The following is a 20,865-nucleotide window of genomic DNA, read 5'->3' as shown; positions in this document are numbered from 1 at the left end:
GCAAAAATATTTTACTCAATTTAATAATGTAATGAAAATCATGTTTCCTTAACCCCTTCGCTTCAGCACACCTCACATGACCTCTTTGTGTGTTTTTGGGTCCAACAGCTGCAGAAACACCGAAGCTGGAGTGAAGAGAACTGAAGTGGATTCATCATTTCTTTTAGGTTCAAATACACACACGTTTAGATTAAAGAGATCATTCACTCACCATCAAGTTGTTGCAAACCTGTATACATTTATTTATTTGGTTGAACACAAAGAAAAATATTTAAAAGAATGAAAGCAACTGACAGTTCTGATGCATCATTGTCTACCATTGTAGGATATAAACTGTTCTGGGCCACTTTTGAAGGTCATTTTTCCTACTATGGTAGTCAATGGTGGCCAAGAACTGGCATTCGTCCAAATATCTTTTTCATCAGAACATGACATTTAAACAGATTTCTAACAACTGGAAGGGGAGTAAATGATGACAGAGTTTTCATTTTTGAGTGAACTGTTCCTTTAAGCGCACTGGATTCCGAAACAACCCTATACTTACTTTGTACTTCTCACGTGACTGCTGTTAAAACCTGGCCATCATGTCAGAAGGTTCCAGATATTTGTCAGGGCATTGCAATGTTGTGGCGTCAGTCCAAAAACAGAAAGATACAGCACACCTCACAGTCACAAGATTTCAGGTGTCATTAACATCCAAGGAGCAGTGCAGAAGTAACACGTGAAAGCTGAACATTCGATGTTCTGGCTTTGTTTAGATGAATGAACACAAGGTATGATCATGAAGAATAGTAATGCTTTTATTGTACATACAGGTTTACAGACGCCCTGTAGGAGATACAGCACACCGTCAACCAGAGGAAAATAAATGACAGAGATTTACTGCGGGCAATCTAGTTGGGGACATGATATATTTTTAAATCATAGAAATGACACTATAGTTATATTTTAACATGCATATAGCATTTGGAGGCATTTACTTGGATAGAAAAAGAAACGTACTGCTGTCCATTCTGTACAAAATCCAGACAGATTAAATATGGGAATCAATTTGTAATGTAAAGCCAGATATACACTTTGCTTGAAAAACACAACACTAAGTATTCTTATTCTTTCTTATGTGCTGTTTTTCCCTTAGTTGGTAAATTGTGCTAAATAAATAATGAACCGAATAAGTGTTAGTTGTTTTAGATCTAAGCTAAGGGATAAACCCTTAATCCTACTACTCCACTCTTTTCAATCAAATATGAATGTATTTATTCACAATCGGTTCGCTTCTTTTGCGCAATTGTAAAATATCCAAAGCAAAAGTAAAGAAATGTGATACATTTAAAAACTTTATTATTATTTATTTATTAAACAAAAATATCATCTTACATGTTATTTCTCTAAGAATCACAAATGCCAGCAGATTCAGATTCAGACACCAGCAGCAGTGACGATCACAGAGCCGCTGGTGTCATCAATCTCCTCTCTACATAACACGCTTGAAAGATCCACAGCTGCAATTAATACACGATTACACAGTTCTCATGTCGTACTGTAAAAGATGACATTGATTTTAACATGATTTCATATGTAGAAATAGAGGTGCAGTCAAAGGGGACGGGAGGCGAGAGGAGTCGTGACAGGCCGGATTCATTTCGACCCCTTTGCAGCCTTTTTCTCTTGCTCAATATCTGTGAAAAGAGGAAGGAATTACAGCACTGCAACTATGACCAATGTACATGCACTTGAGTAAAGGTTACAGGACAAACGGACATGTCTTTCACATTAGAAATGGTGAACTGCTCATACGGAGTGATTTGTCACTCGCTTGGGTTCTAGTTCTACTTCTCATCAGCACCCAGAGTTAATGCTCATCGGTCAAAAGTGTTGCTTCACGAACCCAAACACCACATCTGTGGTCACTGTCTGTCTTGTGTCACACAAAAAGTGTGGTCTGAGAGAGCATGATTTTATCGTTATAATCCCGGTGCGGTCGGCTCACCGGGAAACTGTACGTTCCCTGGAAAGGGAACTGTACATGCAAATTAAGATGTAAATTAATTACTGCTGAATTATAAACACAGACAACCATATATACATACAAAACACTGCGCAAACATCTGATCATTCCCCGAGTGGCTCTTTGTTGCTGTGAGAGGGTTGAACAACATTTTTTGATAACATCTCATTTGATCAAACTAGGTGATTGCGCAACACTTCCTGGTTCTTCTGCTCGCATGCAGGATTATTTTACAATGTCCTTGTTCATTAATGTGGTTTGTATTCGTCAGGAGCCCCACCTTTATATGTTTAACTGTGTTCTCCTGTTATCTTGAGAAATGGGCAGTGTGTGTGTTCGTGCGATGTTTGCTTTGCTTTGCCGTGTCAGATCAGTACAAGACTGTGCAAGGCCACGCTACAGGTACTGAAACAATGAAGCTGCCAAACTCGCTTACCCTCTTTGGTTGGCAGAGTGTTCTTCTCCGCTGTGTTTGTCTTTTTTAGAGATTTCTTGTCAAAGGTCTGCACCTCCGTCTTCACAGGGATTTTGTCACTCATTTTGGAGAGTCTGTGTGGATTAAAGTAAATAAATGTCAAAGCAAAGCACAGTTTTTTTGACTATTTGGAACTAAATTGATCACACGCAACTGAGAAGAAATATGTCTGCATAGTCTGGTCTTTGGTCAAACCGAATTCTCAAAAAAGCAGAAGTGCATTTTCAACTGCACCCTTTTTTTCTGCAAGTTGAAAACTTTGTTTTGTGCCTTGAAAGCGTAGGTGAGCCCCACCCGCCTCTCAGGTGTGCATTAAAACCTGCGTACATAAACCCTTATCAGCACCAGTGCACATCACTGAGCCAAAAAGGATTTTCACTGCACATTGCTGCATTTCTCCTGTTGGGGTTTGGTTCTGCTGTGAGGGGTTTAAAAACGTTTTAAACAACGCCGGTAAACCCACTGGATCTTATTTCTTGTGCATTATACAAAAGAAATCACCACACTGTCAGTATTAAAACTTGAGCCACACGACTCCAGGAAGTAAAACATTACACACTTGATCTGTGCAATAATGAAGCAACCATGACGTTTTGGGTCATACGATAATAAAGTCTTACTAAACATTAATAAAGGATTAATACACAAAATTGAACGGATTTAGTTGTATTATATATATAGACTTACATGTCTGCAGAGGTTTATATCACAGCTTTATTTTGTTTTATTATGTCTTTGCGCAAGAGCTCATACTGTGATTCATTAAACACACACAACTGCTCCAGTGTTTCACTCTTAAACAGTGTCATTGCAATATTATCTCTGAGCAGACATACACACACAAATATACACAAACGATCTAGAACTACAGCTAAGTGCAGGAATGTTCGAACATGTTCGTGTGTTAAAAACATGTGTACATGTACCACACCCTACATAACTGATATCTGAGCGCCAAATCTCTGTCAATCAGTAACACTTGCTCTGAGCATAGACACATTTCAATAATGGCAAGTCTTCGTTTACATTTGTCTGTAAATATGAACATATATACGTCTTTTTAAAGTGCGTCAAATGCCACGATCCCAAATCAGCGGAGCCGTCTGGTGCGCGCACACGCGTACTGCGTAGACAGGTAATGCGCGTTAACACATGCAGACTTGCCTTGACAGGTGTTTATTTCACATTCACATGCATGTTACATTTACGTTTATATTGAATTACAGTCGAATTTGTTATAATCGTGTGATCTACCTGCACATTTTAATTCGTCTTAATCGACAAGGCATAATGTTATAAGGCATACAATTTCTCTGATGAAATAAATATAGAATTCTGTGCACTTTTAGAGTCTTACCTCGAGCTGTCGCTGAGTATAACGCTGTAAATGTCGATGACAGAACGTGTGCGCAATGCTCAAGGTGGGCAGTTGGTTTAAATAGCAATCACGCCCCGTTTCACAACAGCGCGGAGATAGTCCGCGGACTCTGATTGGCCGAATCTTCATGCGCCTCTGCGTTGTGATTAGATAGTCTGGTAAACGCTATCTTATCTGAAATAAACTATGACTAATACGAGTAGTAATCTGAATAGAAAGAAAACGGTGAGCAAATGTGAAGCTCAAATAAGACATCACATAATGTTCAAGGCAGCTGATGTAGATGTTTAGACGGAGAGAGTGAGAGCATGAATGTGACAGCAGCGCCATCTTGCGGCGATCGACCATCAGACGACCATCAGATCGACCAACAAATCAATTTATACAAAACACTTATTTGTCTGACAAACAAAATTATGTTCTTGACCTTTTTATTATTTTAGCCAAGTTTTAAATCCATAAAACCCAAATATATTACTTTCTGCCATTCTGATCTTGATTTTCTATTTTAAAACCATTTTAAATATAAAAACACAGAATAAGAAACTTGAAAAAAACTAAAAAAGTTTTGAATCTTTTCAAAAAATTTAATTGAAGCCCTTTTTTATTTTTGTATTTGTTTGTATTTTTTTCTTACTTTATGTTTTGTATTATTACTTATTTGGTATATTGTTATTCATCTTTCTCTAATTGTATATATTCCATTGTTTATATTGTATAATTACAGTGCTTATTTTTACTTTTTAATTTAATTAATCGCTAAAAAAAATAAAAAAAGAACAAATCAATTTGGAGTTTCCGGTTATTGAGTTGATTCTTAGACTATTCTTCCTTGATCGCATTTAGAATTTGATACGAACACCCATTTTTGATGATGATGAGGACCTCAACTGAATTTTACATGTTATTACATATTTTATTATCAAGATTTACAGGCACTGAAATATTTCATTCATCTTCATTAAGAATAGAATAGAAAGCCTTTATTAAAACATTCACCCTTTAAATCTTTCGGGTTTCGTGCAAGAACACTGACTGTTAACCTGAGATTATGGCTATATGAAGAGAAGGCATGTCCCTGTTATTGAATATCATTCTGAGCGTTTCTTCAGTTGATCATATATTGCAGTAGTGATGCCCCAGGTAATGCAAGAGCGACAGATGACCAAACAACCTCCGCGATACAGAAGAAGCAGGCTACGCTGACGGGCTGCCCAAAGCTGCTGCCAACTGCTTCTTGCCCCTCTGTTTCCTCCGTCTACTTGAGCCTGCATGTTGGCCACCAGCACAGAGAGAGGGTACAGCGGTAAACTAATCATCATTGAATTTAAGATCCCTGACATGAAGGATGAGGCTAAAGGGGAAAAGCCATAAACGCCCAGGGTTGTAGACATCGGGTCCTTCAGGCCAAAATAAAAGCTGCTCCCTAAGGCATTACGGACAAGTATAGGAAGAAATGCCGTGTAATACCCTGATGCCATGGGTCTTGAACTTAGCTTGAGCAACACGCTTCTTACAGTAGGAAGGCTGCGGTCGTTCTTGTTGTTCTGCAGGACGTTTTGCACACGCTCGAATGGAGTAAAGAGCATGGCTTCCACCACACCTGCACCTAAACCCGCCACAGCAGGAAGGACATTTGCGGGAAGAGGCGTCTCGGCCCAGAGGGACAGCTTCTGTAAGAACGTGTCCTGAAGGCCAAACAGTACAGTTCCGTTAAGACCTTTCATCAGCAGCGGTGGTGCAACACCACGGTACAGTTTCAGCGGACCCTCCTTGAATAACTGGGCCAGCGTTTCACGTACTAATGTGCTGTGCAGCTGCTGGCGAAACACGGTCTTGTACAGAGGGAAGGTGATGATGGTGGTCAGTGTGGAAATCAGGCTGGAGGTTCCTCCATGCAGGTAACTGTGAAACCAGGCCCCGGTGTCTGAGGATTGAACAACAACCTCATTGGAATCACTTCCCATCTCTGATGTTGCTAGAGGGCGACAGGACAAGCGGTTATAAAGTGCTGTAATACATGGACACCTTGAAATAATAAGGTCCTATCTGACAATTGTTTGTCAAAATTGAGTTATTCACATATTCTGTGACCATTCATTTACATTTGATCAGTTTTCTTGTTAAAATCTGTATCTTTTGGACTAAAGTTAGTACATTAAACATTAAAAATACATTACCAAAAGGTTACACTGTGTTGACAAGGTTGTGTCAAGGTAGGTGTTTCATGTTAATAGAATGTATATAATACATTTTGAATTAATTTTTTGACTTTGTTAACCGAAACAAAGGGATGATGGTGTTGTATGTTGCCTCTATAAATGTTTAGTGTTATATGATGATAAAGGAGTTGTTGAGAAGCCGTTGATGGGCTAAATTATCAAAAAAAAAATCTGTTGTGGGAAAAGCTTCTTAAATTTATTCTTGTTTTACAACATAATTTTTCATAAAACAATTATAAATTACATAAAAAGTCTAAAATCAAAATGAGCTTATAGAACATACATTTACATTAAATTTACATTACATTTAGGCATTTGGCAGACGCTTTTATCCAAAGTGACTTACATTGCTTTATCCTATACATTTTACATAAGTATTTGCAATCCCCTGGGATCGAACCCACAACCTGTAACGCTTTGACCAGGATAGCTCTCACAAAGTCAATGGAAGAAAGAGGTTAGAGGCGTAAAGGCTGTATCACGCACATTTAATGGCAGGTAACACAAGCAACGCAATCCTCTCAAACATGAGAGATTACTCCTTCTCAGCATCACAAAATAAAACTAACAAAACAATAATATAGAAAAAGGGTAGAGCACGCTTAGCATCTACGGTGGATCTCACTCACGCTCACCTCAACAACGTTATCACGCATAGCACGCATCAGAAATGACGTGATCAGTCTCTTAAAGGGGCACACCGCACAATAATGTGATGCATGTTAATACAGTTTCGTTCGTTACAAACCTTGCGTTGTTAACACAATGCTCTTACCACTGAGCTACATACAGCAAAAACCTATCAAAACATTATTACGGTTTACAGAATGTTGATTAATTTATTGCAGTTAAAATAAATATATAAATTCAACAAGGGAATGCCGACCTTTTAAAATCTCTCTTTAGAATCTTTCTGTAAAATGTGAAAATTAAACAACATTCATTCATTTTGCAGGTTGTGTATCATATGTGTACATAACAACAAAGCTATGCGCCTTGATTCCAATGAAAGTAAAACATTTACACATTTACAGCACGTATGTGGCGTGTTTATAAGTGAACCACTTTACTACCTGTGATGGGTATTTTCATAGATGTGTAGCTATTTATTGTTGACAACACATCCGTTGACCTATTTGGCTAAATAATCTATTTACGAAAGAAACAGAAATATGGTCGAAACGATTCGACACAAATGATCCGGTGCTGATGCTAGCGTCCGTTATCCCTGCACTTTAGTGCCACTCCTGGATTATTATTGCTGGCAGTGACGTGTCCGTGACGTCGTGTTGCCTGCGTTTTTTAGGGTCGACTTCATAACAATCGGCGTATGACATCACAGTATCGCGAGAGCGGCACTCTGTGTTCCTGATCGGCACGACTCTCGCGTTACTGTGATGTCGAACAAAACGAAAATTACATTGAAGATGCATGTTGCCAGAGAGGCTTAAAGAAAATTTAGAGATTATACGGTTTGTTTATTTAAAATACATAGGCTTTTAATGTTTAGTGTATATATATATATATTTATATTAAATATAAAGAAAATTAGTGTATAATTATTATGCGTGTTACTCATTGTTAGGTGCAACTATTAACTCAACCAATTGTGTTAGTTAATCATGTAAAAGTAACACAATCTTTTCAAAATTTGGTAACACTTTACAATATGGTTGTATTTCTTCACAATGGTTAATGCACAGGATGAACAAACAATGAACAATAGTTCTACAGCGTTTATTAACCCGAGTTCCTTTTAATTTCAGCATTTACGACTAAATTTTTACAATAAAAAGAATTAACATTAGTTAATGCACCATGAACTGACAATAAATGTAATAACATCAACATTAAGGATTCCTAAATCCTGATAAACTATATTGTTCATTGTTAATTCATGTAACACTGTGTCAACACCAGACGCTGCGTGTTGCGACACACGGCTTGTTCTGATGGGATTGTAGCGTCGCGACTCGCATCCAGTGTGAACAAATAAAATTGAATGGGTTCTTAATGCGTGAAACTACTAAACAACACACATGGTTAAAAAAGCAATGTTCAAAGCACACATCTGACTTTAAAAAAAATGTTTAATCATAGGAATGTGCAATAGAAATACTGAAATGAAAACAAATTCACCTGAAATGAATAGAGGTATCAGTCTAAACACTATCAATATGTAACAAAGTAAGCAAGAAAGCATGTTTTTTATTTATAGAAATGTTCATATAAAGTGTTCTTAAAAACATTGATTCTTCAATTCTTTAGTTAAGCACCAGCCTGCAGAGATCAAGCTAAAATAAAATTCTTGCAAACGCAACATTGAGAATTTTAAATTACCCATTGATGTGCACATTCTACAATAAGAGTAACAAATTATCGATTGAATGCTTAACTTCCAAATCTCACAAATCAACACAAACGATAGCGAACACATAAATTATGTCGTGAAATATTCTTGCCGTTTCACAGTCACAGATTGTAACAGCAGTTTATAAGAAATTAAAAAAAACAGACCGTGAAGACAACATTTCATGTCCCGCTGTCAGTGGAAAAAAAAAATCTCAAAAGACTTGCTAAAAACCTGGACTATTGAAATATAAGGGCTGATCTCTGGTCAGGTCTCTTTGGTGAGGTGAATGAAGTCGGAATCTGAACGGACGAGATGTTACAAAGGAACATGGCTGAAGAGATAAGACACTGATTCGCCATTGTGGGTCCTGCGAATGGCCTCAGCGAGGATCATAGAAATGTCAATTACCTGTGGAGCAGCAAACAACATACTTAGTATGCATGTCTAGCACATTACAAAACATTCTGGGGGAAAGATGACAAACCTGTATTTTGGGACAGTGTTTCATCTTCTCCTCCTGAGGGATTGTATTGGTCACAACTACAGCCTCAAAACCAGCGTTGTTGATGCGTGAGATGGCTGGTCCAGAAAAGATGCCATGGGTAAGGATGGCGTAAACTTTGGTGGCGCCCGCTGATATCAGCCTAAATACAAAAAGAAAATGCAAGGGAATCAAATTGTGCATCTACTATCCCTGGAGACATTTCTATCAAATAAAATATTGACGGATGATTAGATGCAAACAAACAAGCATCTCACTTTTCAGCTGCATGGCACATGGTACCACAGGTGTCTGCCATGTCATCAACCAATATGGCCACCTGGTCCTTCACATCTCCAACCAAAACCATGCGATCCACCTCGTTTGCTTTTTTCCTCTCTTTGTGAATAAGGGCAAAGTCAACATTTAGTCTGTCTGCAATGGAGGTCACCCTGTTAATGGAAGTAAAAGTCACGTCACAGGGAGGTCAGCAGGAACAGAGTCAGAACGCATAACTAATCAGACAGCTAAATATAAACAGACCTCTTGGCTCCTCCAGCGTCAGGTGAAACTATCGTACAATTCTTCCATTCGGGAATATTCTCTTTAATCCACTGCAACACGGCAGGCTCTGCATATAAATTGTCCACGGGAATGTCGAAAAAGCCCTGTGAAAAACACAAATCTTTCAATACACGCTTTATAATTCTACATGAATCCGGTTTAGAATATATTCTACAAACATCAACACGAATTTATAATCCCCACCTGTATTTGGGATGCATGCAGATCCATTGTTATGATGTGATCAGCACCAGAGACTGAAAGCATATTTGCGACCAGCTTGGCAGAGATGGGTGCACGACTCTACATAACACAACAGATCATTGAAATTCTTTTTGCAACAGTGAAAAATTAAATTTCAAATGAGCATTTCGATGCACTGAAGTGCAACATTTCAAATAGACACGTTTACACACCTCACTAGTGAGTGCTACAAAATAAAGAATGCATAACCTTCTGCCCACCTTATCCTTTTTATCTTGTCTTGCGTAAGGAAAGCAGGGGATGACAGCTGTGACCCGGGAGGCGGATGCGATCTTGCAGGCATTGATCATGATCAAAAGCTCCATCAGATTGTCATTAATTTCCCCACAGCCGCTCTGGACAATGTACACATCCTCCCCACGCACACTCTCGCCAATCTCCACACTACCACAGAGTATAGAAAACACTGATTAAAATGTTTAGCACAGCAGCTCACATAAATGCTTACGTTAAAGGGATACTTTACTGGCAAATCTAAATGTCCCCATGTTTTACTCACCCTCAAGGCATCCTAACTGAATATGGTTTTCTTCTAGAAGAATAATGCAGTCGGAGTTATAATACCATGCATCATTCTACTTCCAAGTGGTAGAATGAAAGTGAATGGGTGTTGACTTTTTGAAGCTCCAATAATATCAAAGAACTGTTCCACACGGCTTTGTGGTCTTAACAAAGGTCTTGTGAAGCGAATCGATGTGTTCGTTTAAGAGAGATATCGAGATGACAGCACTATTAACGTTGACGTCTAGCTTCCGTCATCTCTTGAATGCGCATGAACCAGAGGCTTGTTTTCCTGCAAATGACGGTGACGAAAGCACCCGCCAGTGTAGACGCTATCGTGTTGGAACATAATGTAAAATGCAGTGTCGCCAACAGAACTTACGACACGCCTGCATCATCCGCCGGATAAACAAGCCTCTGGTTCACGCATAGGCATGGGCCGGTATGATAGCCTTTGGCAAAATACACAGTTTCTCGGTGTTGCGGTTACAACACTAAAATGTGTAATGTTAATGTCTGTGTATAAAAACAACTACTTTTCAACTGGACACGAATACATTTAATTTTTAACCAACACTCAAAGAACATATATGTCCGGTAAAAATAAAAATGTGTTTTTGTCATAAATTAGGCCTAAACATCCAACATTGGATTACATAATTATTATTTATTTTATTATTTTTGTGTAAAACCAGGTCATTAATTAAAAAATGGAATCACAGAAAATTTAAGTGGTTTTGAAACACTTGACTCTTTCAAACCCGAGTATACATTTAAGCTGGTTTTCAGCCCATGACCATTCACAAGCATTCAAGAGATGTCGCCAACGTAAGGCCTTCAACGATAAAGGCCCTCTCAACTATACTAAAATATATATCAAGTGATTTATGCACAGCTTGTGAGTGAAGTACAGAAAATGCTGATGCATCCGAAAGCCAGAGGGCGCTCTGGTGCGGAAACTGTAAATACGCACTGCAGAAGAAGACCATAACATGTAGTTCTAGGAAATGCCTAAGGACATTTTTATCACTGTTCCTCAAGCCCCCGCAGGTATTTTCATGATAATAAAGTATATTTATAATTATTATGTTTGATGGGTGTTGCTTTTTTTAAATGCAAGTTATAAGTGACCCATCTCGCAAAACTTTTAAATCGAGCAGCATTTCAAACTGAACCCAGAGCAGTGCTTCACGGACAAGATACGCGTCAATAAAATAATCGAAGCCTTGCATTATCGCAGCAAGCTCGGTTTCAGCAGGAATTAGCGATAACCGCGATCAATGCACACGTTTAGTCTCAATATGGATATTTATCTTAAACAAACGCATCGATTGGCTTCATAAGACCTTTGTTAAGACCACAGAGCCGTGTCGGGCAATTCCTCTGATCGGTGAATGCTCTTTTGGAGTTTCAAAAAGTCAACACCCATTCTTCTGCTTCAAAGTAAAACGACACGTGGTTTTATAACTCCAACTGCATTATACTTCAAGAAGAAAACCATATTCAATTAGGATGCCTTGAGGGCGAGTAAAACATGGGGAAATTTTGATTTGCTAGTTAAATATCCCTTTATCAAAAGCTCGCATCAAAATACCACATTTACATGTATTGTACTTGCAAGTTGCTGTCATCAAAAACATATCTAACAAAGGACATTTCCTTCATTGTTTGAATTTACGTGAGTTACTGTTGGGTTTTTTGACCGACAATTTGTTTATCGGTGTTAAAACTATAACCAATTCACTTTTTTAAAGTAGATAAAACCATTGTACTGAGGTATTACTGGGTTTAATTGGCATGACACCATGGTGATATCGTGGTTGGAGTACCATGTAAACACCACAGTATTTGACAATGTTAGAAGAATGTAGTGATTCATTTGAATAGACTCTGTACCAGAGATACCATTATCAGATAAGAGCGTCAGCATAACAGTATAAACATGATCTGAAGGGGAAACAAATTAAAAGTATGCGTCAAGTTCTTTCATATTGAATTAATAAAGTAATGTCAAATTAAGATATGTGCATAATGGACCGCAAACTAGTACAAATCCAGTCGCGTACAGAGTAAGCGTTTAGCATTCTGGGATTTGTCGTTTTCTTAATCCCACGTGTAGCACACTGAAATGAACATCTGAACTACAAATCCCTGCGGAACCTGAAACCGCACATCAACATGTGAATATCACGTTTTCGCATGATTTCCAAGATTTACTAACCTTGTTTCTTGGTTGCTAAACTTTTTGGTCACCACTTTGCCTAACTCCAGTCCAAGACGGTCCGCGATTTTCTGAGACAGATCCTGGTGGGAGCTGCCGCTGAATATTTTGATATTAGGCATCTTTTGAATAGTTTCACGAACTTCGTGAGAACGTAAAACCGACCGTGCACGAGGAAACAGGGTGTTTGCTTTCCAGCGACAAAACAAAGATGGAGCTTTGTTTATAGGCCAGATATCTGTAAACCGATGTGGATTTCACCTTTAAAATTAGTCGTCACTACCTTTCCGCCATAGTTGATCATGTGCGTTTCCAGCGTGACGCCACACATCCGCCTTTGCGTGCTGGCGTCATAGAGCGTCCTCGACAGTCCCCTGCTGGTAGATATTGGGACTGCACATTATTGTCTATTTTAAGTTCTTGCGCTTGTTATTTTACACATTGACAACCTAAGATACACTCCATCCAGGGCGTATCCTGCCTTGATGCCCGATGACTCCTGAGATAGGCGCAGGCTCCCCGTGACCCGAGGTAGTTCGGATAAGCGGTAGAAAATGGAATGGAATGGAACAACCTAAGCTAGATAGTAGTGATCTATATATTTTTACAGAGTTGTACATTATATTTTAACACGTATTACAATAATAAACATAAGCCTAGACGTATCTTTAGTGCAGCAAAACAGAATTCATGAAAACAATCTCTAATTGAATGGCTTTATAAACTCCATAAATGTAAAAAATGATTTCTATTAAATTTACGGTACTCTGTATTCAGTTTCTGCATTTGCAGTCTATGAGCAAATTTCTTACTAAAAATAATTCTAAGTCAAAGAAAATGTAACGCTTATATGAAAATCATTTTATATGTTTCATTCAATTAAAGCAGATTACAGTAATTCATAGAGCAAAAAAGGACACGAACTGTAATGCCAGTGGAAGGTGCAAAGGTGTCAATTTGATCATTTTGCCAGATGTGATAAGGCACACTTATGCATCTGTGCCAGGTGTAAATGGATTATATCACTGTGCAGTGCAATCAGTTTTTAATAAAATATTTACTTTTAGAATCATATAAGTAGTTTTCTGGAATACACTACAAGACCTTTAAAGTCAGAACTGATTTTTATTAGCTAGACCACATACACTTGCAGACGTTTTGAAAGTTTCAGATAGAAACACACCAGATCCAATCTGCAGACTGGCACAGACTTTCTACAACAAGTCCAGACTGAAAATCTGGGCAAAATCTGAGCAAAACCCATGTAGTGTATCTGTGGCTCAGTTTGAACACAGGGAAAGATATTTGGAAGAATGTCAACAACGTTCAATTCTGTGACATCATTGATTACCATAGTAGGAACAATTAAATGCTAGTCAAAGGTGCCCCAGAACTGCTTGTGTTCCTAAATTCTTCAAGATATCTCACTTTGTGTTCAACAGAACAAAAAAAAAACATTTTTTTCCTACTATGGTGGTGGATGATGTCACAGAACTGAAAATTGCTAACATTCTTACAAATATATTTCTCTGTGTTTAACAGAACGAATATGTGTATATAGGTTTGAAACAACCTGAGGGCGAGTAAATGATGACCGAATTTTCATTTTTGAGTGATCTATCCATATAACAAGCGATAAAAGGGGTTCTTTGTAATGCCTTGCAAGAACTATTTTGGAGAACCATTTAAAGAACCAAAACTTCTAAAGAACCATTTACAGCCTGACAAAGAACCTTTCTGGACACTCAGAGAGAACACTAATGTGAATCAAACCATAGAGTGAAACCTAACGCTAACATTCTCTGTGAGCACTAGATGTCAGTGTTTGATTGTATTTCACTATTGTGTTATTAGTACATTGGTACTAACAAAACGTCTTTATTCTAATCGCTTTGATAATTCAGCATGTGTTTTTATCATAATAAACAATGGATTTACAAAACATTAATTTCAAATTAATACAAATGCTGAGGAAATAGAGTTACAACCACAACACACAAAAAAGAAACAACGACTAAATAAATCATAATAATAACAAGAAAGATACTGTATAGAGTCATAAATAATCCATAAAATGAAATAGAAATGTGTGACTGGGCGTTGCTGAAGACGTCAGAGCAGAGGGGGCGGAGACAGCGCACGTCAATATTACGGTGCAGTAGCAGCGCGAGCTCAGAGTGCGGGATGAGAGAGCGCCGAATGTACCACTCATCCTTTGAGAGAAATGGATGCTCATCCGTTTTTATTCACATTTATTATTTCTCGTGACCATCTAACAGATTTACCATGACAACACAAACCCTCACGCACAATCAGTCTGTTACGTGCGCTCTTTTAACAGTGTTTGCTGAGTAACCGTGAGACAAACGGTTGACGAATGGGATTTTCTCCATGTTTGGAGGGAGAGAGGGAGATTACGGACATGGACCAATGAAAGACACATGATCTGAACACTAGAAATAACCATTCGTCTGGTAAGCTTTCCTGAATCCCAAACGTTGATTTACATCACATTTGAGATCTGAACTCATCTTTTTCCGAAGGACTTTTTTATCTTGACATTGGGAATCCATTGGCAGGATTGACTCTTCAGCTCCGGTCAGAATTTTTTTCCGCACAGTGTATACTTTGTTTCCAGGTGGAAGCAGGCTGAAGATTGAGATATGGCTTTACTGGACAATGCCAGCGGTGTTGCTGTTGATGAGATGGCTTTTCCAGAGATTGTTGAGCTAAACGTCGGGGGCCAGGTGTATATAACGCGCTACTCAACTTTAACAAGTGTGCCAGACTCCCTCCTGTGGGAGATGTTCAATCAGAAGAACACCAAAGGCTTGGCCCGCGACACCAAGGGTCGCTTTTTCGTGGACAGAGATGGCTTTCTTTTCCGTTACATTCTGGACTATATGCGGGACCAGCAGCTCGTTCTTCCCGACCATTTCCCAGAGCGAGGACGACTGCAGAGAGAGGCCGAGTTCTTCAACCTCCCTGAACTTGTCAAACTGTTAGCCCCAAAGGTCAGTAAGCAGAACTCTCTAGGCGACGAAGGCTGCCAGAGCGACCCCGAGGAGTCCTCGCCCAGCGCTGACTTCGTCCGCAATCTGGCCTCACTGGGGGCGACTGCGGCAGCCTGTTCCAGCCTGGCATCGGTCGGAGGTGACGGCAAGCGCTCCGGTTTCATCACAATCGGCTACCGGGGCTCCTACACTCTTGGCCGTGACAGCCAAACAGATGCCAAGTTCAGGCGGGTGGCTCGGATTATGGTGTGCGGGAAAACCTCTCTCGCCAAGGAGGTTTTTGGGGACACGTTGAACGAAAGCCGCGATCCCGATCGCCCGCCGGAGCGCTACACCTCACGCTATTACCTCAAGTTTACTTTCTTGGAGCAGGCTTTTGACAGGTTAGCCGATGCCGGGTTCCACATGGTGGCCTGCAACTCCACAGGGACTTGCGCCTTTGCCCACGAGCAGACTGACGATAAAATCTGGACCAGCTACACCGAATACGTATTCTACCGTGAGTGACCTCAAACCTGTGTTCCAGCGTCTTCTCCCTGAGATCACCTTCAGTAGATGTAGAGGATCCTCAATTCCCAACCTCCATCCAGACTTTCCCTCAACCCGTAATGCTTTGTACCTGCTGATTTCAAGTAACCTTTCCCTCGAACGTTTTCCTCTTGCCAAAAGATTGCCTTCCCTCATATGTAAGCGTGTTGCTCTTTCAGCTTTTGTGTACTCTTGATCTTGACTAATGTCGTCCAGCTGAACGTTGGACTTTAACTGCTTAAACTAGCAAATAAGCCATTTAAAGGGGCTTGGAAAAGTTTCTTTATTATTCAGTAGACTGAAAATATTTATCTTGTATTTTGATGTTTTTAAGGTGTTGGACTGTGCGACTCTAGGATTATTATTGTCTTGTGTATCCTATTAATGGGGCCAAAGAAGTTAAGGAAGCACTACAAGTTTCAAAAAGGTTTTATAACATTATGTTCACTGCTTGTGAATGTTCAGTAGTGAGCTGATGATATTAAAAGGTCAAATACTACAGGACAACATTAAATACATTAAATCATTTTCCCACCTTTGCAGAGTCTTGTGTTGATAGGGAAGATAGAAAAAATAGCAATTGCACATAGTAAAACGATATTAAATGATCAGAAACTTCGACGTGGAAGTGTTTGTTGGTTGCGAATCGGTGTATTGATTGTGTTTTTATGCTTTCAGTGTTTTGTCTGCCTGTGTTCAACGAATCACAGAACATAAGTTCTCAGTCCAGTCACATTTCAAATACCAATGTTTTTGTTGCTTATGATGAGTTCAAATGTGTCGTTCAGATGCATGTTTGCTGATTTAAATGACATTTTTCTGTGAATGAACAGTAAACATGTTCCTGTTCCTAGTGATGCACGTATATTTGAATAATATTGTTAGTTATTTTGTCATTTAGTAAATGTTACTCGCCATACTGTGACGTTGTCTGTGTTACTTTTTGACAAAGTTGCGTAACAAGCTTTGAAGGAAAGATTTTCCGGTATTTCTACAAACACATTTGTTGTGACCTCAGGTTACAGTTGCCATGCACTGTAAAACCGGCACACGCAGTGGACAACAATTACTTTATTCATTCTTTTCCATTTGTACTATGGCACATGTGCAGGCATCTGTAAATCATTTAAATCCTCTGAGATCTCAATTTACTGATTGTCCATTTAAGGTGATGAGCTCTGCGCATTGTTTATAGAGAAAATGCTAACCTCAAAGTGTCTTTATCAAAGCATGATAAAAACATAGTTCGTTATTTTGTCCTAAATATAATGTCTGTTTGACTTGTATTTGGAAATGTCGCCATTACCTCCATTGTTTAGTGAAAAGCCTGAGTGAGAGAGAGAGAGATTATTGACTTTATCACTATTCTACCTCAAATAACATCAGCGATTGAGAAGTGGTCCGCTGTTCCAAATCATCCCAAATGTGTTCAGGCAAGCTGGTCAAGTACACCAGACGCCAGACAGATTTCTCTATGGACCTCGCTTCAAGCACTTTTATTTGGAAAAGGCCCCGTCTAATCTGTTGTATGTTACTGCATGGTGGAGCATTTTGGGGTGTCCACAAAGGTCTGGCCAAATATAGATCTTGAGATATATTATGTCAAGACTTTCAAGTCCATACAACAATTGATGATGACAAACAGTAGATGGATCTTAAAATCATCTTGTATTCTCAATTTATCACTTATTAATAATTGTTATTGATTTGTCAATGTTAATTTATCATGAATATTAGACACATACTGTTGGTTTTGTATCCATGTTGAAAGGCAGTAGACAAAGATCAAATCTCGTTTAGGTTTCTATAACTTGAATTTGATTATTCCGATGTATAAACACTAGCACTGTTAAAGATTGATTTTGTGCTCATGCAGGTTACTTGGTAAAGGAGAAAAGCATTAAATGAGATATTTTTACTCCCCAACCCATTTCTCTACATTCTCACAGTTTCCTTTTCATCTTTTTCTCATCTTTTTTGTATATAGAAACTCAAAAGCGTGAACATATGCACAGCCAGAATGAAACCAGGACAGACTCGGATTACTCAAAGCAGATTACCCAACTAGCCTTTGTGTCACTGTGTCCTAATCAACACACCTTTTCCATCAATACGAAATTATTGGCACCGACATACTACCTAAGATCTTCAGGCTTCAGATTTGACATTGTCTCGGTCAGACAGCCTTTGGTGATTCTTGGACTTCATTATGAGAAGCTGATATATCAGACCGTTGTGGCTGCGAAATGACGTGGGTATCAAAGTTGCATTGAATGAAAAAAGGCCATGAAAAGTGTACAGTAATGCTTTAAACACCAGCTGGATCATGATTTACCTCTGCGTTGAAACACAAAAACACCAAACAAGTTAACTTAAGTTCACAGCGATAAACAGGAGATGCATGTAATCTAACATCATACCCTAAATGCACCCCCCCCTTCCTGAATCACAAAAAATCACTGATGATATATAAGGGGCAACATAAAATTTTATTTTAAATATTTATATTACTGGTCATTACAATTCAAGAGTCCAAGAAAAGAACGATGTGTCTGTTTAATTTTCACTTTTAATGACTTTTGCTTGCATTTCTAGTTGGGATGCATCGTTATTTACATTTTGGCCCGATAACCGATAATTCTTAAACATTGGAAGCCGATATATGGCCGATACACCATATCTAAATATTTATATAAAATTCCCTAAGACTGAAAGAAAAGGCAAAAAGTGGAAAACTTTGACTGCAGAACACAAGGTAAACCGTTAGTTCTCCTTTTTCCCTGAAAATGATGTACCAAGCCTACTTAACACTATTTAATGATTCTTTTACCCTTAAACTTACTGGTGTAGTTTTATTTAGTAAACAAATTATTGATTTTCTTCAGAGCAACCCAGATTTTTTTTATACCCACATGTGAAACAGGTCTCATGACAGAAAGCATTCAGACAACAGTCTGATTCAAACAATATACTTTTGTATAATTTATACATAAATATTGTTTCTAAATACTAATCCTACATCAACAATGTTTTGCTAATAAAAGTATGAGTGACCACGACAGAAGGACCGTACTGTACTGTATTTTAACTGTGAGCAGCGTGCAGCTGAAGAAGTTTAACCAGAGGAAATGATTTATGATTTATTGGCAATAATATATCGATAACAATGACAATTTTTCGGCCGATACCGATATGCCACCATTTAAGTGAGAATTTAGTGTTGTATATTTGAAATATGTGATTGGGTATTAAAGGAGCAATTGGGTGATTTTTTAGCAGCATCTAGCGGTGAGGTTGCGAATTGCAACCAATGGCTCACTCAAACTCTCCCGTTGGCAGCGCTACGGGACAAAGATATCGTTATGTTTCACTTCTTTCCTAAAGAAGATGGAGTATAGAATTGCGCTCTGTAGAGCAGTTCGTCTGTTTAGGGCTACTATGGAAACAACACTTGTATGTAGATAGAAATAGCTCATTCTATGGTAATAAAAACATAACGTTTTATTATGCAAAGTCTTTATACACCTATGAACACACATGTGTATTGCATTTACATTTATGCATTTGGGAGACACTTTTATGCAAAGCGACTTACATTGCAGTAACCTATACATTTATACTTAGGTACTGTATGTGCAATCCCCTGATTTCGAATCCACAACCTTGCGTTGTTAACACAATGCTCTCACCACTGAGCTACAGGAAAGCTGTATTAAATAGTTTTCCTTCAAAAGATCCTCCAAAAAAACCTACACCTTAAACCACAGGTGTCAAACTCAGTTCCTGGAGGGCCGCAGCACTGCACAGTTTAGCTCCAACCCAAATCAAACACCCTTGATTCAGCTAGTCAACATCTTCAGGATTACTAGAAACTTCCAAGCAGGTGTGGTTTGCAGCTGGTTGGAGCTTAACGGTGTAGAGCTGCGGCCCCTCCAGGAACTGAGTTCGACACCCCTGCCTTAGACCTTTAAATAAATGTAATTAGGTTTCAAATATAATTCCGTTACGCTCCCTATGAAGCCTGTTTCTCTGTGGTGCCTTGTGCAGAGACGCGGCCTCCGAAGTCATTGCCTGATTGGGCACAAGTCAGCTGCAAAAGCTTTTAGATGCAGTCTAACAGTGTGTTCATCCTTCTCTCAGGCCATCATTTTAATTGTTACATTGTGTGCTGATGTTATTTATAGTGTCCAGGCACAGCTGTTTAGCAGTGGAACAGTCATTCAGTGCATCTGTGAACTCCAGCGAGAGGCTGATGTGTGACGTTGAGGTAAAGGAGGGGGGCAAAAATAAGCAGCTTAACTAATGAAAAGAGGGAGTGAGGGACAGGGCTCAAATTTGAGAGTAAAAAAGAGAGAAGGAAACTTCCCTGTAGTGATGAAAAAAGCTTTTCATTTGTTTCTTTGATTGTATTCATTCTATATTCCATTTTGAAATATATGAGCTGAAGCTGCAATTAAAATCACACATGAAGTGTGGGTTAAAGAGTGTAATGAGGGCTGCAACCTAGGCAAATGGGTGGCTACAGCCATTCTAGAGTCTATTTAGGTTCATGCGGTGTAAGGTGGCTTTCACACTTGAAGATAAGTACGAAGCGAGGCACGGTTCGCATGAAAAATCGCTGTTAAGCTTACCCGGGTGCGCACCTGCCTACTGAACCCGAGACTACTGTACCTGAAGGAGGTGGTCTGAGTTCGGTTGCTCTCGAACTGTGGTACCATTCGCATGAATATGAAATCAACAGGGACCTGGGCGAGCACTTGATGAGGATCTAAAGTGACCTGCGCATGGGTTTAAGGCCATTACTATGTATTTCCTTCAATAAAACACATGTGAGAGATGATAGTGTTGATGATTTA

At 38.9% G+C, this 20,865-nt stretch overlaps 4 protein-coding genes across 7 annotated transcripts; 1 reads left to right on the top strand and 3 right to left on the bottom strand.

Moving 5' to 3' along the window:
• Positions 1-1,324: 1,324 nt before the first annotated feature.
• Positions 1,325-3,996, bottom strand: tmsb1 (thymosin beta 1). The gene is made up of 3 exons (XM_056770455.1): positions 3,841-3,996; positions 2,445-2,557; positions 1,325-1,679 (listed from the first exon to the last, which is right to left on the bottom strand). The coding sequence occupies exons 2-3, from the start codon at positions 2,545-2,547 to the stop codon at positions 1,639-1,641; spliced, it is 144 nt and encodes a 47-aa protein (XP_056626433.1). The 5' UTR covers positions 2,548-2,557; positions 3,841-3,996; the 3' UTR covers positions 1,325-1,638.
• An 816-nt stretch (positions 3,997-4,812) lies between these two features.
• Positions 4,813-7,355, bottom strand: LOC130438227 (solute carrier family 25 member 53-like). Of its 4 annotated transcripts, XM_056770060.1 has the most exons (3): positions 7,157-7,355; positions 6,430-6,513; positions 4,813-5,839 (listed from the first exon to the last, which is right to left on the bottom strand). In XM_056770060.1, the coding sequence occupies exons 1-3, from the start codon at positions 7,173-7,175 to the stop codon at positions 4,953-4,955; spliced, it is 990 nt and encodes a 329-aa protein (XP_056626038.1). In that variant the 5' UTR covers positions 7,176-7,355; the 3' UTR covers positions 4,813-4,952. The 4 variants fall into 4 exon arrangements, with proteins under 4 accessions (XP_056626038.1, XP_056626040.1, XP_056626041.1 ...); XM_056770062.1 differs by lacking the exon at positions 6,430-6,513; XM_056770063.1 differs by lacking the exon at positions 7,157-7,355 and having other exon boundaries at positions 6,430-7,150.
• An 800-nt stretch (positions 7,356-8,155) lies between these two features.
• On the bottom strand, positions 8,156-12,788 carry prps1b (phosphoribosyl pyrophosphate synthetase 1B). The gene is made up of 7 exons (XM_056770330.1): positions 12,468-12,788; positions 9,946-10,129; positions 9,686-9,784; positions 9,461-9,585; positions 9,196-9,369; positions 8,921-9,080; positions 8,156-8,844 (listed from the first exon to the last, which is right to left on the bottom strand). Exons 1-7 carry the CDS (start codon positions 12,587-12,589, stop codon positions 8,752-8,754), a joined length of 957 nt encoding a protein of 318 aa, XP_056626308.1. The 5' UTR covers positions 12,590-12,788; the 3' UTR covers positions 8,156-8,751.
• A 1,850-nt stretch (positions 12,789-14,638) lies between these two features.
• kctd12b (potassium channel tetramerisation domain containing 12b) lies at positions 14,639-16,928 on the top strand. The gene is made up of 2 exons (XM_056768875.1): positions 14,639-14,941; positions 15,106-16,928. The coding sequence occupies exon 2, from the start codon at positions 15,131-15,133 to the stop codon at positions 15,986-15,988; it is 858 nt and encodes a 285-aa protein (XP_056624853.1). The 5' UTR covers positions 14,639-14,941; positions 15,106-15,130; the 3' UTR covers positions 15,989-16,928.
• The last annotated feature ends 3,937 nt before the right edge of the window (positions 16,929-20,865 follow it).

The sequence above is a fragment of the Triplophysa dalaica genome, chromosome 16, assembly GCF_015846415.1.
Source record: "Triplophysa dalaica isolate WHDGS20190420 chromosome 16, ASM1584641v1, whole genome shotgun sequence".
NCBI lineage: Eukaryota > Metazoa > Chordata > Actinopteri > Cypriniformes > Nemacheilidae > Triplophysa > Triplophysa dalaica.
The sequence above is the reverse complement of the archived record's forward strand: the minus strand, read 5'-3'. Positions and strand labels throughout refer to the sequence as shown.